Here is a 16376-nt window from a genome sequence, read left to right on the forward strand (position 1 = left end):
AGAGGGGGAGAGAATGGCAAGGGCCATTTCCTATGGTGAATGTATGGGAGAAGTTATGGCATTATTTAAGATTGCAGGTTGTCACAAATTGCTTGTATTAATTTTTCAACATAGTGCTTCATACAGTGCTTATAAAATGGAAGCAGTGCAAGTACATGGTCAAACCTTGGATTTCATTTGGATGTACACTTCACCTCCAATATCTGCACAAGGACAGAGGAGACATTCAGTGTGGCTGATTTTACTTATCATTCCTACTGATTAAATGTAAACACGTGAAAAGTTTGAATCATTTACCCAGATATTTGTTACCTAACACTTATCTCGTTCCCGTATATCTCCAATTTTTGGAGAAGTGACATTTTGAGATGTGATGCTCTGGCATCTAATCATTTTAAGGTAAGATGCCTCGGAGACCACGCTTTAAAAGGTGTGACATGGAGAAAACGCTACATGAAAGATTTTTAATTATACAGATCACTGAATGATACAGAATAGCAGGAGGCCATTTGGCCCATCATGCCTCTTGCGGTTTTCTGAAAAAGCTATCAATTCCCCTGTTATGTTTAATAACTTCTTTACTCAGAGGGCTATGTCTACAAAGTAGCAGCAAATAGTAGACAAATCTCTGTGAGCCTTCACCAGTATGTTAAATAGGCAACAGAAATCCTCCTCCTCTCATTTACTGGTGTGTGTTTGACAATGCTTTCTTTACCCAGAAGTCTCCAGATACACAATTCATAGCATGTATAATTCTTAAAGGTACATTTGTTGCTTCATGTAGCGCCATCAGTCAGGGATAATTCATCACTAAACAATAACAGAAAGAGCACAGAAACCCATGTGATGAATGTATCATTCACCCACGAATCATGCACCATCTTGTTATCCAGTGGACAACTGGATAACAATACAACAACAAAAGTTTAAAATAATGAGCAGAAAATGCAATACTCAGCTGTTGAAAATAAAGAATTTCTATCCAAAAAGTTCATGGATTTTTTTTCTCTTGAAATACTGAGATCATGGCACTGTACTGCCATCAACTGGTGGATTGCATAACTGACTAGCTTGCTGTCCAGTTATCAGGTACCAGCCACTCTGCTTGGCCCATGATGCATTAACGCTGCCATCATTATGCTGGAACATATTTAATTGACTGTATGAGCTTTGTTAATTTTTTCTTTTTCAATTTGCAGAACTGGTTTGGCCATCCTCTCTTCATCTGTTTCTTGGGGGTTAACAGATTCCTCTTGGTTCTTTATGTCTGAGATCAAGCAAACAGCCTCCTGATATTCTCACTACAATCACATATAAATGCTCAAAGCGAATTACTACTATTTGTATTATTATATTTAACTGTTGGTTAACTAATAAAAGAATTTGACCTCAAGCATCTACACATTCATCTTTTGAGCTGTGTAGGGAATCATAAAAGGGAGGAGTCAGTGAAGTACCCCTTCTCTTTGATACTGTGCCATTTGTTACATGTAGAGTACACCAGGTGAAAAGAAACTTAATTTTCACCTTATACTATATAATCTTTGACTTCTTCTATAAGTAGGATTTTATAGTCATAGAAATTTCTGTACTAAAGGTAGCCATTTGGTGCCTAAGCCAGAGCTTTTTTTCCTTGCTTCTTTCATGGGTTGTGGGCATTGCTTGGAAAGACACCATTTATACCCCATCCTAACTGCCCTTGCTAGAGGGTAGTTAAGAGTTAATCACATTGCTGTGAGTCTGAAGTCATCAGGTAAGAGTTGCAGATTTCCTTCCCTAGAGGACATTAGTGAACCACATGGGATTTTACAATTGATAATAGTTGTCATGGTCACCATTACTGAGACTAGCTTTATATTGAATTTAAATTTTATCAGCTGCCTTGGTGGGATTTGAACCTGTACCCCCAGAAGATTGGCCTGGGTCACTAATCCAGTGGCATTACCACTACACCACCATCTACCCTGTAACTGACTCTAATCCCATTTCTCCATTTTCCTTTACATTTACAACACACACCAGTGCTGTATGAGTTGTGTGCACATCACAAGATATATTGAGTATAAACTAGAGATAAAAACAAAAAACTGCGGATGCTGGAAATCCAAAACAAAAACAGAATTACCAGGAAAAACTCAGTAGGTCTGGCAGCATCGGCGGAGAAGAGTTAACGTTTTGAGTCCTCATGACCCTCTGTTGAAGGTCATGAGGACTCGAAACGTCAATTCTTTTCTTCTCCACCGATGCTGCCAGACCTGCTGAGTTTTTCCAGGTAATTCTGTTTTTGTTTTGAGTATAAACTAAGTAGGAGGAAATGGTTTGCGTGTCTCAATATCAGCACTTGCATACAGATTGCCCAAGGGGCACTGCATGACTTTTGCATGTCCCATTGGCTCCCATACAGTGTACAGTGCATAGTTGGTAAAACCCTCTACTATCTGGTACAATGGATTTTAGAATGTATGAGGAGCAGTTAGAACAGCATATTGTGTGCAGTGGTCAGATTCCATTTCAAATAAAGCTCTGCCAGTTATGAAAGTAATTTGAAAGATGAGTACTCTTAATTTTTAAGTTATTTAAAGTTACTTAAGTCGCTTAATTTCCCCATCTATCTTCATGTTATGATTCAAGCAAAGACATAACTTTTAAAAAGATATGAATTTCCCAGTGATCAATGCAAAGAATCTCACAAGATTTCACTTGACTTTTACCTTAATAAACTAAAATCAACATCAACTAAACATTACTTCATCAGCAACTAATACACTAGAGAAAAGGCATTCACATTTAACTTCTGAACACAATCAAAAACCCCACGCCACCTTTATACATTACACTGCACTGTCAGTAGAAATGTAGTCTTGTCTCAAGTTCCTCTCGGCTTTAACAGGATCTTTTCTCCCTGCCTGAATTTTCTGGCATCCTTTTAAATAAAGTCCTCTTCATTCAATTGTTTGGGCATACTCGAATGGACTTCCAGTAGCAAAGTATCCTCTAGTGACTCCTTGGTCTTTTACTCTCCACAAGCTTTGTTCTTTGAATGGGGATCTGCCCTCACCAGCACTCTGCTTGCTAGTTAACCCGAAAACAGTCCTTATTTTCTGATTGGCATAGTTCATGGGTCGTCTTCCCCAAATCTCTCTGTCTGACTGAGCTGAGGGTCTGTCAGCCTGGGCACAGCAAGGCCAGCTACCTCCTTCTTTGTGTCCAGGTGTCCATTATCTCTGGTACATTGTTATGGAGGTGTGTTGATGTCAAATATTAATTTTCAATTTCATCTGCTGGACTCACCTAAGGAAGTTTTTTAAAAAAGGCAGTTTCAACTGTTAAAACAAAGACACTGACATAAGATGGCTGCCAGAGGTCACCTGACATGTCTACAACTGCAAGTTGTTCAAATTTGTCAAAATTTCCAACATGAATTATAACTAAAACATGTACAGGCAACCGTCCTCTGGAATTTCACAAATGCTGATGTCAAGTATTACTTCAAAGATGGACTGAAACTTAAAATGACTTCTTCCATTTGCATCACATTAATAGTTACATTCCATTTCCATCAGGCTGGGGACAGAGTTTACAGAGACATTGGCCAGCTTGGAGGTGTTGATGTTCTTCTTGGTTTATTAGATGTAAGAATGAGTCATTCAGAAGTGATGGCTTGGACATTTAAAAATGAATCATCTAGGCCATAGCACAATAGCCAAGGCCTGCCCAGGCATGAGCTAATCAAATGCCTTCTGTGGAATACTCAATTGTTATGGAGAGAGAGGTCGTGTGATTGGGATCACCATTTTGAAATGTCTTATGTGACAAAACCCTGCTTGCTTTGGAGCAGTTTGAGAAGGAACATCCGAGAGCAGCAAAAAGGCAGCTTGCCTCTCTCTCTTTTGCAACTAAAAACTGATCTCTGTGTTTGCTTATATTGGACTGCGGACAGCAGACAAAGAAATCCCAGGGAAAACTTCAACTTCCACAGCAGAGAAAACCAAGGACTACACCTAAAGAACTGCATTATCCACGAACAACAGTGAATAGCCTACATTCAGTGAACCCTTTATATTTTTGCCTTTTTTTGTTGAATCTTAAATTGGCCAAAAGTTAACATGCTCTGTAACTTGTATTTTTGCATGTTTGTGTGTTATGATAATGTGTTTACCATTTTCAATGTTTTAATATATTTACGTGAGTGGGCTTTTAGCACAATAAAAAACAACCACTTATTCATTTAAAATCAAGAAAGCCTGTCTGACTGAGTTCTTTGCAATCAGCACATAAAACAGTTAAGTACACACACTGCATTGGCACATTCATCCTTATAAATTAAAAACAAACCCTGTGATGATCAACTGTGGAGTGGGAAAAAGGGGCAGTCCTGCACCCTTCCTCACCTAATCCTAACAGATATTCAAGTAAATCACCTCAAGAACAAGTTTTTATTGTGTAAATTTCTCTACCATTCTCTAGGTACCAGTTCTTGGCATCAGATGTTCTTCACTATGTGGCCATTTTTCATGATCTAGGCAATGAATGTTGGCAGGATATTTTACCATGAGGGTATTACTCTCCTTGATACTCTCCTTTCTAGTAAGAGTCACTGAATAGCGATCAAAAGTGGCAAGGCCAGCTGTTCACCTGCCTCATCAAGGACTTTGTGGCAATTGGAGCTCTCTTAAAATTGCCCTGTTGAAAGCAGCCACCTCAGGACAGAACCTGGGCCCTTGGAATCATAGAATCAGGGGTCAGCCTGTGGTGATGTCTTTCCCCCACTTGAACCACCTAATCTAATTCCACTCTCCATTTGTCATAGCATGTATTTTGTTTTTCAAACAACTGTCTGTTTCAATTTTTTAATTTGTTCTTAGGATGGGGCATCAGTGGCAAAACTAGGATTTATTGCCCATCTCTAATTGTCCTTAAGATGGTGGTGGTGGAGCTGCCTTCTTGAACCACTGATGTTTATAGGTACACCCCCAATGCTGTTAGGGTGAGAATTCCAGGATTTTGACAAGCATTAACGAAGGAAATGCAATATAGTTCCAAGGCAGGATTGTGTGTGAATTGGAGGGGAACTTGCAGGTGGTGGTGTTCCCATGTGTTCTGCTGGTAGAAGTTGTGGGTTTGGAAGATGCTGTCAAAGGACCCTTGGCCAGTTATTGCAGTGCATCTTGTGGATGGTACATACTGCAGGCGCTGTGCATCCATGGTGTAGGGAGTGAAGATTTCAGGTAGTGGATGGTGTGCTAATCAAGCAGGTTGCTTTGTCCTGGATGGTGTCAAATGTCTTGAGTGTTGCTGGAGCTGCACTCCTTCAGGCAAGCAGAGACAATTCTATGACATTCCTAACTTGAGCCTTGCTGATGGTTAACAGGCTTTGGGGAGTCAGGAGCTGAGTTACCTGCCACAGAACTCCCAGCCTCTGACCTGTTCAAGTAACAACAGCATTTATATGGCTGATACAGTTAAGTTTCTGGTCAATGGTAACCCTCAGGATGTTGATGGTCGGAGAATTCAGTGATGGTAATGATGTTTAATGTCAAGGGGAGATGATTAGATTCTGTCTTGTTGGAGATGGACAATATTCAGGTTTGGGCTGATGAGCAGCAAGCTAGGCAATGACCAAGTCTTACTGCATGTGGGCACTAATTGCTTCAGTATCTGTGGTATTGCAGATGGTACTGAATTCTGTGCAATCAGCAGCAAACATCTCCATGTCTGACATTATGTTGGAAGGAAGGTTATTGATGAAGCAGCCGTAGATGGTACATGGTTGGGCCTAGGACGTTTCCCTGAGGAACTTGTGCAGCGATGTCTTGTAGGTGAAATGATTGGGCTCCAATAACCACAATCATATTCCTTTGTGCCAGGTATAATTCCAATCAGTGGAGTGGATTCCCTGATTCCCATTTACTTGATTTTTGCTAGGCCTCCTTGATGCCACACTCTGTCAAATGCTACCTTAATGTCAAGGGCAGTCTCTCTCACTTTACCTCTGGAATTCAGTCATGAATGCTTGCTTTGATCAAGGTGATAATGAGGTCTAGAGCTGAGTGACAGTGGCAGAACCCAAAAGGACTGACGTAGTAAATACCATATTTGAGCCACTCTCTATGTAAAAACATTTTTTTCTTAACTCTCCTGTACTTTTGTGATTATTTTACATTTGTGCCCTTTTTTAATGCCTCAAGTCTTCCTAGTTTCAAGGGTTCAGCTATTCATTTGATAAGCTAAACAGAGGTTTTCCATGAGACGGAATGAGACTCATTTTGCTTTTATTTTTAGGCTGCAATTAGTGATACCGCCTGGTACAATTAGCAAGATGTGTAGTTGCCGCCCAAAAGCAGGATGACAATAATCATCCAGCACTTTGCCTGAAACATGCAATTGGGTGCTGCTAACAGCACTAGAAGGGGCCTGTACAAGGGGCCCCAATTTGTAAACCCATCACTTACCAATGCCTTCAGCAAAGATGTTGAGAGCTTCAGTAGACAATTTCATTGCAGTACTGTTAGTCTAAAGCCTGATTGCATCAAATTACTTTTCTCATCTCTCTATTCTATTGTTACTACTGCAGTCACTGCACGAAGAACTCTTCTATCTTGTTCCTCTTAATCAGGAAAACATATGACCCTACATACTCTTCCTTCTCACTGCATCCTCAATGTTGAACCATGGAACTCCTTACCTTCAATAATGTTCAGGTTTTTCAAGCCCAAATTAGGTATGACCTAATCATTACTTCCTGATTTATGTTGGATCCTCTTCTGTTCTTTCAATGTTGGTGGTGTCTGCAACTATGAGCCTTGGTCCTTCACCTGGGTTTGTCAATTTTTTAAAAAGTGCCATGAACACTGGGTCCATGTCCACAAGCAACCAGCCGAGTTGTTTATTTTATTTTCTTTTTAGTACATGACATTTTTCAGAATGTATTTTGTTTATAATTCATAAGATTTTCAGACTTATGAAAACAGCATTAAGGTTATTTGTTCAGATTTAAAGTTATAAAATTGCCTTGTATGCAAAACAAGACCTAAGGCAAGAAGTGCACTTTACGCTAAATAGAAGAACATAGCAAAGTGAATACCAACCAAGTACAATCGGTTTAGCATTAATCTTACAAGCAAACTGCATTAAGGATAAATACAAATGTACAGATTGAGCAGACTGTCTCAGCCCAGTACCATTTTCTTGTATGTGTTGAACTCAACACAGAAATAATTACCTTGTACAAAATCTGGATACTGCTCAAAGTACAACATTTAAAAAAAGGGAAAAAATGTAAAACCACAGTGAATTTCCATCCAGAAACTTGGTGACAATTGAACAAGGCACTGTTAACCTAACTGTAACCAAATCATTGGCTGTTAACCCACAGTCAAAATCCCAGAGAGGAATTGCTTTTCAGGTAATCACAGTTTCCTGCAATAAGTGAACGTCTTTCAGATGGATCTCCTGTCTGAACCACAAAACGTAGGATCAGTCTAGAGACCATAATAGTGGCATTGATGAATCCATAATAGTGGCATTGATTAGATCATCATAGTGGCACTGATGAAACCTTTAATCATAGTCCATGCAACATAAACACATCTAGCAGAAAATAACCAAGAGGGATTCTTTTCTTTCTTGAGTTATTTTTGCAGATGGCGTATCCTCAGGACAGCAGCAGAATCAAGCTCCTAAGAAGATAGCTTAGCGGTGCAAACGCTGGAGTGTTGGGACCCTTCACAAAGCAGTGCTCTCCGAGTCATCGTCAATGTCTTGCTGCTCATGTTTTCTAAGTTCCATGTTGCCTGCAGCAGGCATCAACTCCACAGGAGACTTAGACTGGTTCAAGTCCTGCTCTTGCACAGTAGAATCAAAATCTAGCAGCAAACACAAAACATCAGTGATATCCCATGAAATACTGCATGCAGTCAGGATATCATTCCAGGATAATATCCCCATGACCCAGTCTTCTGAAACCTCTACCATCACAGCAAGGGTGAAGGCTTTAAAGACACACATCAAGAGCTAATTCAGTGAGTAGTGCACAACGTTGAAACTCTAACCTCATAAACTAAGAGAACATTCCTAGAACTTAACTACAAATCCAGCCTGGATATAACATACTGCTTACAGGTTTGAAACATCATGGACCCACTTCCATCATTTGTACTGTAATATTTGCTGTACTTAACTGGTGGTAATTCAGCACCCTCCTACTGTATAGCTCATGGCACCAATAGGACCTATAAGGTATGCTATAAAAGTTGGTCACAATGATATTACACAGAAAGTAAAGCAATCAAATTGCTGTCATTTGTACAATAACCACTGAACAGCCCAACTGGATGCTTTTAACAGTGTGAAGAATTCAGTGTGTATGTAGGCATTTTTCGGATGTCCAAGAATCCTCTTTACCCATGCATTATTAGTACCAAGTGCAGGCAAGCAGTGTGATGAATGGTTAGTAACAAGACTGGAAAGCATGCATTAAATTAACATTGAATTAGCAGGATTAATTGGCCAATCACTTGCCTAGATCTTACCATTAACTCTCCCCATTCTGCTCAAACAGTACTTTTCTGGTCAGACATCTGCATTTTTTAATAGAATAGTTTACAATTAGAAGCCATATTGCTGAAAGGCCTTTTTATATTGGTGGAAAGCCCACACAGTGGTTAGATGCACACTAATGCATAATACGCATGCTATATGTATGCAATATCTAACAACTTTGTGCCAGCTATTGGGTTGCTAGCTCTGATAAAATCTAACAAATATCAGTTCACCAACTATCAGCAAAGATCAGCTTGTTCTCAGATAAAGTTTCTCTGATGTGATTGTCAATGAAGACCTGGAAGGGCACAGCAACCTACAGGCCACAACTATCAGCTCAGATCCACAACAAAGTGGCATGTGATTCAACTGGAGGTAAATTTGACCTATTCTCTTTAAAGTAAAACACTCAGACTCAAAGCAATTTAACCCACTCAGCATACAGAAGGATAGAGTTAATGGATTATTCACATACTCATTTTTCAATTCTGATGTGGGGATCACACAGTACCTATTGTAACACTACCTCATGACGCTTGTTGCTCTGCATTTTATCACCTTAATTAGACAAAAAACTTGGGCAGAAAGTTATGGCTAGCTGTTTACCATTGGCTGCATGTTTTCCATGGAATGGATCTTTTCTGAGTCTTGAACCCCATGATATCAGGGAGATCCTGATGATTTGCATTCAAAAACTTAAATTAACTTTTAAGACAATTGTACTTAAATCGTGAGGAACCATCCCTTCCAAAATGTGGGAAGCATTAGGAATCTTGCATGGAAAGGGACTTTGTGAAAAAAGTACAGGTCATATAAAAGAATCACTACATCCAACAAGGCAGACTACAAATGTAAGTCTTCAGAGTTTGGATGAAGTGGATGTTTTTTTTTTAAGAGAGAGGAAGTTGCTGTTTTTGGATTCTTACAATGATCTGGCTGTTGCACATTGAGGAGGTGTTGACACTCTGGAATGCTGGAAGGATTTTAACATCTGACAGCAGAAAGAATTCCTGTTCTGCTCTTTTTTTAAAACTTATACTTAAGCCTTCTGATATCAAGAGTTTGGTTTAACTAATTTTGTTTAAACTCAACAAATATCCTCTGAATGAAGAATTCAAAATTAGACTCACATGATCAAGTGACATGATCAATATACATCCTGGTATATTGAAAGTAACTGCTTAGCACAAGTAGCACCTCATCATACGAATGGACAGCATCAATGTGCAGCCGATCAAAGTTTCATGAGTGAATAGACATTGAGCATACAGATAATAATGCATGCAAACTTCTTTCTAGAATTATACTTTGTGAAGGGAGCTGTGAACATTTATTTACAGGATTTTATTTGCTTCAAATATTCTGCTTTATTTTTTGACAATAGAAAGCAGATACTTGTTAGCAGCTGATTTTGTTCGACAGTTTGACCGGAATTCAGTCAGGCAAAAGCAAAGCAGTTGTGTCTGTTATCATCAATTTTGACCCTAAAATGGAAAAATAAGCACTTGGCTATAATTTTAAATAAACATATCTTAAACAATCTGCTTAGCTTGTCTTCCCTCCCAGTTCATTTTTCTATCATTTTAGCTTTATTTATAATTACCGAATGTAGCTTTTCTTTATTTCTATTGTTAAGTTTAAAATGTTTTATTTTCTTTCTTTACTGAGCTGTTCAGGCCCCACATTTGAAAACCAGGATGCCCAGAAAGTCAAATACGATTCTCGAGAGTTCATTTTGATCAAACTGAAGCTCAACAGTCAGCAAAATGAGCAGGTTGATTCCTATTGTGATCTAGTGTGCCTAAATAAAATCACCATAGGGCAGATATAACTAATCTGAGAGGTAATCATAAAGCCTGATAATAATATCTCATCTCATAAGGGGGAAGCTAATAAACTGAATATAGAATGAGCCCTCAATGACTAAAACATTTAAGAAAAGATGAGTATAAGCCACTGGGAATCTGCTGGCCCAGAACACCCATTGACTTAGTGCTGGGGAAACTGAAGTTTTGAAACGTCCACAATTCTCTGATTTCTTATCCTCCCACATTAATTATTAAAGAGCCTTTAAACTAACATTTTAACAAAAATGTTAAAAATTTTAAAGTTAAAGCTTTCTTAAACATGCTAACTGGATTTCTTTTCATTTGGCAGAACTATTTCTATCAGTTGAGTTTATTGCCAAACAGTAAATATAACAGAATCTAGTCACAGGAACTATTCCGTTCAACTAAAGCTAAAGGATACACAAGGTACACAAAATGCTGGCAAGGTCACATGCCCAAAGGAAGCAGAGGATTGCACTATTATTCTACATTAAAGTAAGGGGAACCAATTAACATTAGAACATGCTCTAACATTTTCATGCAAATATGTTGAACATTACTATAATTACAAGCAGCTCAGAATGCACCACATATCTCTTCAGGCTCCCACAAAGCTGGCATTGCTGCCCATTCAATCCAAAGACCATTACTCAGACTAGCGTATCTGTGGTTAGGGCAGGTAGGAATTCTAGATTAGTTCAATACAGGGATATAAATGCAATACATAGGACTTTCAGAGAAAGAATCTAAGTTTGCAAATTCAATTGAAATATATCATTACAACACTATATTACAAAGGTAACTACACTTCAAAAAATACTTAATTATCTGGAAAGCACTTTAGGGTATCCTAAGGTTGTGAAAGGCGTTATAAAAATGCAAGTCTTTCCTCCTTTCACTACATTATATCCTTGTGAATCAATTGCCTCAACACTGTACTGTAACCTTCATTCTGTAACAGCCATTTTCTCCTCATCCTCGAATACTATCCTGCACCAAGTGCAACTCACACATCACACCCTTGCTGACTTTTTAAAAAAAAGAATTCATTCACAGGAAGTGGGCATCGTTGACTGAGCCAGCATTTATTGGCCATCTCTAATTGCCCTAGATAAAGTGGTGGTGAGCTGCCTTCCTGAAGCGCTACAGTCCATGTGGTGTAGGTACACCCACAGTGCTGTTAGGGAAGGAGTTCCAAGATTTTGACCCAGTGACAGTGAAGGAACATTGATATATTCCCAAGTCAGGATGCTGAGTGGCAGGAGGGGAACTTGCAAGTAGTGGTGTTCCCAATGCATCTGCTGCCCTTGTCCTTCTAGATGCTGGTGGTCGTGGGTTTGGAACGTGCTGCATAAGGATCCTTGGTAAGTTCCTGCAGTGCATCTTGCAGATGGCACAAACTGCTGCCATTGCGCATCGGTGGTGGAGGGGCTGGAAGCTTGTGGATGGGGTGCCAATCAAGCGGACTTTGTCCTGAATGGTGTCAAGCTTCTTGAGCGTTGGAGGTTCACTCACCCAGGTAAGTGGAGAGTATTCCGTCACATGTCTGACTTGTGCCTTGTAGATGGCGGACAAGTTTTGGGGAGTCAGGAGGTGAGTTACTCACCATTGGATGCCTAGCCTTTGACCTGCTCTTGTAGCCACAGTATTTATATGGCTAGTTCAGTTCAGTTTCTAGTCAATGGTAACCCCCAGGATGTTGATAGTGGGGGATTCGGTGATGGCAATACCATTGAATGTCAAGGGCGAGGGTTAAATTCTCTCTTGTTGTAGATAGTCATTGCCAGGCATTTGTGTGGTGTGAATGTTACTTGCCATTTGTCAGCCCAAGCCTGGATATCGTCCAGGTCTTGCTGCAATAGGATATGGACTGCTTCAGTATCTGAGGAGTTGTGAATGATGCTAAGCATTATGCAATTATCAGCAAACAGACCCACTTCTAACTTATGATGGAAGGAAGGTCATTGATGAAGCAGCTGAAGGTGGATGGGCCTAGGACACTACCCTGAGGAACTCCTGCAGTGATGTCCTAGGACTGAGATGATTGAACTCCAACAACCACAACCATCTTCCTTTGTGCTAGGTATGACTCCAACCAGCAGAGTTTTCACCTGATTTCTATCGACTCCAGTTTTGCTAAGGCTCCTTGATGCCACACTCGGTCAAATGCTGCCTTGATGTCAAGCAGTCACTTTCACCTCACCTCAGAGCTCTGAAGAGGAGCCATATGAAAGGTTAACTCTATTTCTCTCTCCACACTATGCTGCCAGATCTGCTGAGATTTTCTGTTTTTATATAAATGCAAACTGTGGGCTTGTCTTCAAAGTTCTGAGCTTTGCTCTAATTCATTAGTATTGACACTGCTAGTTTGCCCATGTAGCTATTCTTCATCTGTGGCGTTATAATGTTGAACCCAGCCTCATGTACAAATGCAAATTTTTAACAGGATTCACAGTACTGCATTCCGTAGGAAAGCCGTTTGAATCTTGCGCTGCCACCTAGTTGAGACAGACAATATGTAAACTTGCCCGAGAGTGAAGTTGGGACTCTCAGTCTGGCTCTATTAAACCATAACCTATTCTTGTACAGAGCTGATCAGCAGTGTATAGTTTGGTGTGGGGTAGGCATATGAGGGAAAGAAAGGAGATGGGAAAATAAGACTTCTGTGACACTGTTACGATGACACTGCACTATAAATCCAACTCTATCATAAGGCTCTGTTATGACACTGATTTCATATTCTAGTGGGCTCTCCATTACACGATGGTCACTTTCACACAACAAAATATGACATCTCCAGAGTTCTAGGCTACAATACAAAAGATTTTTTTTAGTTATAGGCTTTTGTTTTTTTTCGGGAAGGGTTGTATGATTTCACTTTCCTCTGCTTTCCCCAATGTACAGTTCACTCCACTTATACACAATGGCAATGCTCTTACTCCATGGGGTTGCTTAGTGAAAGGGTTCTGCTATAAAGTAAGTCAGCACTAAACATTGTCATTCATGTCAAGAGCCACAAAAACAAGCCTTGTCTCATGTGAAGTTATTCTAAAGGGAAGAAAGAGTACGAACGCTGGGGAGCTTAATCTCCAAGCGTTGAACATTACTTTGTACACAAATGCTGCAAAAAAAAAATAACCAGGCGCTAATTTTAGCATGAATCAAAAGCACATCAGACACAACTTTGACAAAGCACTGCCCAGCGAGCAACAGCAGGACTAGTTGCTAGTGCAAAGGGTTTGAAATCTACCAACCTCGACGCAGAGTCTCCTCCCAAACCTGTGAAGGCATTGGCAGGTAAAATTATTAGTGACAAATTAATCCACTGTTTTAATCAACTCAATCATACTTGGGAAAGAATATTCTTGAGAGAATAATTTCTAATGTTTAAAAAGTTAAATTCTAGTTTTAATTTCCAGAGTATAAAAATGCAAACTTGAATCTGTACAACCTCTTTAGGTGGAGTGCCCCTTATTTGAACAAGTTAATTTTAAATCTTTCACAGGATATGGGCATTGCTGGGTTAAACCAGCATTTGTTGCCCATCCCTAATTGCCCTTAAAGTGTTAGTGAGCCACCTTCTTGAACCACTGCAGTCCATGTGGTGTAGGTACAGTCACAGTGCTGTTAGGGAGGGAGTTCCAGGATTTTGACACAGCAACAATGAAGGAATATAGTTCCAAGTCAGGATGATGTGTGGCTTGGAGGGGAACTCAGAGGTAATGGCATTTCCATGCATTGCTTCCCTCGTCCTTCTAGGTGGTTGAGGTCATGGATTCGGAAGGTGCTGTCAAAGGAGCCTTGGTGAGTTGCTGCAGTGCATCTTGTGGATGGTACACACAGTTGCAACTATGCATTGGTGGTGGAGGGAGTGAATGTTTAAGGTGGTGGATGGGGTGCCAATCAAGCGAGCTGCTTTGCCCTGGATGGTGTAGAGTTTCTTGAGTGTTATTGGAGCTGCACTAATATAGGCTAGTGTAGACTATTCCATCACACTCCTGACTTGTGCCTTGTAGATGGTGGACAGGGTTTGGGGAGAAAGGAGGTGAGTTACTCGCCACAGAATTCCCTGCCTCTGACCTGCTCATGGAGCCACAGTTCAGTTCAGTTTCTGGTCAATGGTACCCCCCCTCAGAATGTTAATAGTGGGGGATTCAGCAGTGACAATGCCATTGAATGTCATGGGGAGATGGGTTCAATTCTCTCTAGTTGGACAAGGTTATTGCCTAGCACTTGTGTGGCATGAATTTTACTTGCCACTTATCAGCCCTAGCTTGAATGTTGCCCAGGTCTCGCTGCACATTGACACGGACTGTTTCAGTATCTGAGGTGTCACAAATGGTGAACATTGTGCAATCATCAGCGAGAATCCTGACTTCTGGCCTTATGGTGGATGAGGGAAGGAAGGTCATTGATGAAGCAGCTGAAGGTGGTTGGACTGAGGACACTAGCCTGAGGAACTTTTGCACTGATGTCCTGGGACTGAGATGACTGACCTCCAACAACTACAACCATCTTCCTTTGTGCTAGGTGTGACTCCCACTAGTACACATCTCACACACACCTCACCTTCTCTTAAAGCGCATTCCCTAGTACTTCCTTCTCATTCACTGGAACCATTGGAGTCTGATCAATCATTTATCACCATCCTATTCCACAGGAATTTTCCCCAAAAACCTTTCTACCTTGCAACATGCCCGTGTCTTGAAATGTTTCCTTAAAAGCATTTTGCTTTGGTGTCTTCTTCTCCCACTAAATGTCATCTGTTTTGTCAAAAAGGAAGGTTTAAAGGTCCTTCTAGAACCTCTGTTGTTAACTGACCTAATAACTTTTCCATTTAGAACATTAAACCTTCAAAATGACTATGAGCTTAAATTTCTATTTCCTGTTTGTACACATAGAAGACAAATAACCTGCTAGTTATTTGAAAATACTCACCAGTAACTATTTTTGAAGCCGTAGCTGCCACATTGGACGATGCATGCTCTGCAGGAGCGGAACAGTTTGTTGCAGCAGCTGTTACAGGTGGCTGGGGAGGTGGTGGAACATTGGGTCGACTTCTTGGTTTTGGTACTGGTCGTGCTCTTGGCAAAGTAGCAAACTGTGGGGGAAGCGAATGTTGGGACTGCAGGTCCTGATTTGCAGGGGGGCCTTGAGCATATGTGGAGTGCTGAGTTAGGTGGAAGCTCACATTATGTGCCCCTAATGGAGGGGTATTGGGGGGAGTTGGTGTGCCAGGTGGGCTATTGGACGACTGATCCATCGATTGCTCACAAGGTGCTTTACACGGATATGGATTGATAGGCTGTGGTGGAGGTTGAGGTGGGGGGTGACTGGGGGCATGAATAACCATTTGATTACTAGAATGCCTGCGTGGCTGGATTGTAGGTTGAGAAAATGACTGGCCAGGGGATTGAACAGGACTCTGGCTTCCAGGCTGACCCAAAGATGGACTGGCAGCTTGGTTAGGCTGCTTTGGTGAATGCGAAGAAACTTGGTTAGCAGGCTGGTTTGTTCCATGACCCACAGGTTGCCCAGGAGGTGGATTTGAAGGTTTTGGAGGAGCAGGAGCAGGCTTTTTTGTTGCTTAAAAGGAAAAAAATAATTTCAGTTAGTTTAAACATTGAAGACACAAGATCACAAGCTAACTTCATCTCCTCCGAAAAACTCTGAAGCCCCACAATTGTAGCATCCAATTGTTTCCTTAATGATTCCTAAGTTATCCACACCACCATCCATTCCATTAGTTCACTACTATGTACGCCGAAAAATTTTCTGATATCAGTCCTAAATTTACCATTTACTAACAAGTTGGTTTCCCAATATTGCAATTTAACTTAAATAAAATTCATGATTTACTTTTATCCCTTGACTGTCTTACATGGATCTACTTGAGCACCCTTCTGATACTTTGAAAGAAAGAAAAAGGAAGAAAAAGAAAAGGGAAAAAAAGTTAGGGCCTCTTCCAATGCAGCAGAGAAATTTAACGGTTGAGTATATGAGGTA

The 16376-nt window shown here is 40.4% G+C and overlaps 2 protein-coding genes across 9 annotated transcripts in view; one reads left to right on the plus strand and one right to left on the minus strand.

Moving 5' to 3' along the window:
• LOC121288380 (testis-expressed protein 47-like) overlaps positions 1-1243 on the plus strand; it is a 41776-nt gene extending 40533 nt beyond the window's left edge. The window contains exon 7 of the mRNA XM_041206933.1: positions 1200-1243. Within this exon, the coding sequence (XP_041062867.1) occupies positions 1200-1243 (44 nt within the window). The remainder of the gene's footprint in view (positions 1-1199) is intronic.
• A 5634-nt stretch (positions 1244-6877) lies between these two features.
• LOC121287754 (rho GTPase-activating protein 17-like) overlaps positions 6878-16376 on the minus strand; it is a 289690-nt gene continuing 280191 nt past the window's right edge. For 5 of the 8 annotated variants that reach the window (XM_041205656.1, XM_041205654.1, XM_041205661.1 and 2 more), the window contains 2 exons: positions 15309-15956; positions 6878-7865 (listed from right to left, as the gene is read on the minus strand). In XM_041205656.1, coding sequence (XP_041061590.1) covers positions 7726-7865; positions 15309-15956 — 788 coding nt within the window. In that variant the 3' untranslated portion in view covers positions 6878-7725. Of the gene's footprint in view, positions 7866-8531; positions 8580-13624; positions 13650-15308; positions 15957-16376 lie in introns of all 8 variants that reach the window. The other 3 variants (XM_041205655.1, XM_041205658.1, XM_041205657.1) reach the window with 3 other exon arrangements.

This window comes from Carcharodon carcharias, chromosome 15 (genome assembly GCF_017639515.1).
Source record: "Carcharodon carcharias isolate sCarCar2 chromosome 15, sCarCar2.pri, whole genome shotgun sequence".
Lineage (NCBI taxonomy): Eukaryota > Metazoa > Chordata > Chondrichthyes > Lamniformes > Lamnidae > Carcharodon > Carcharodon carcharias.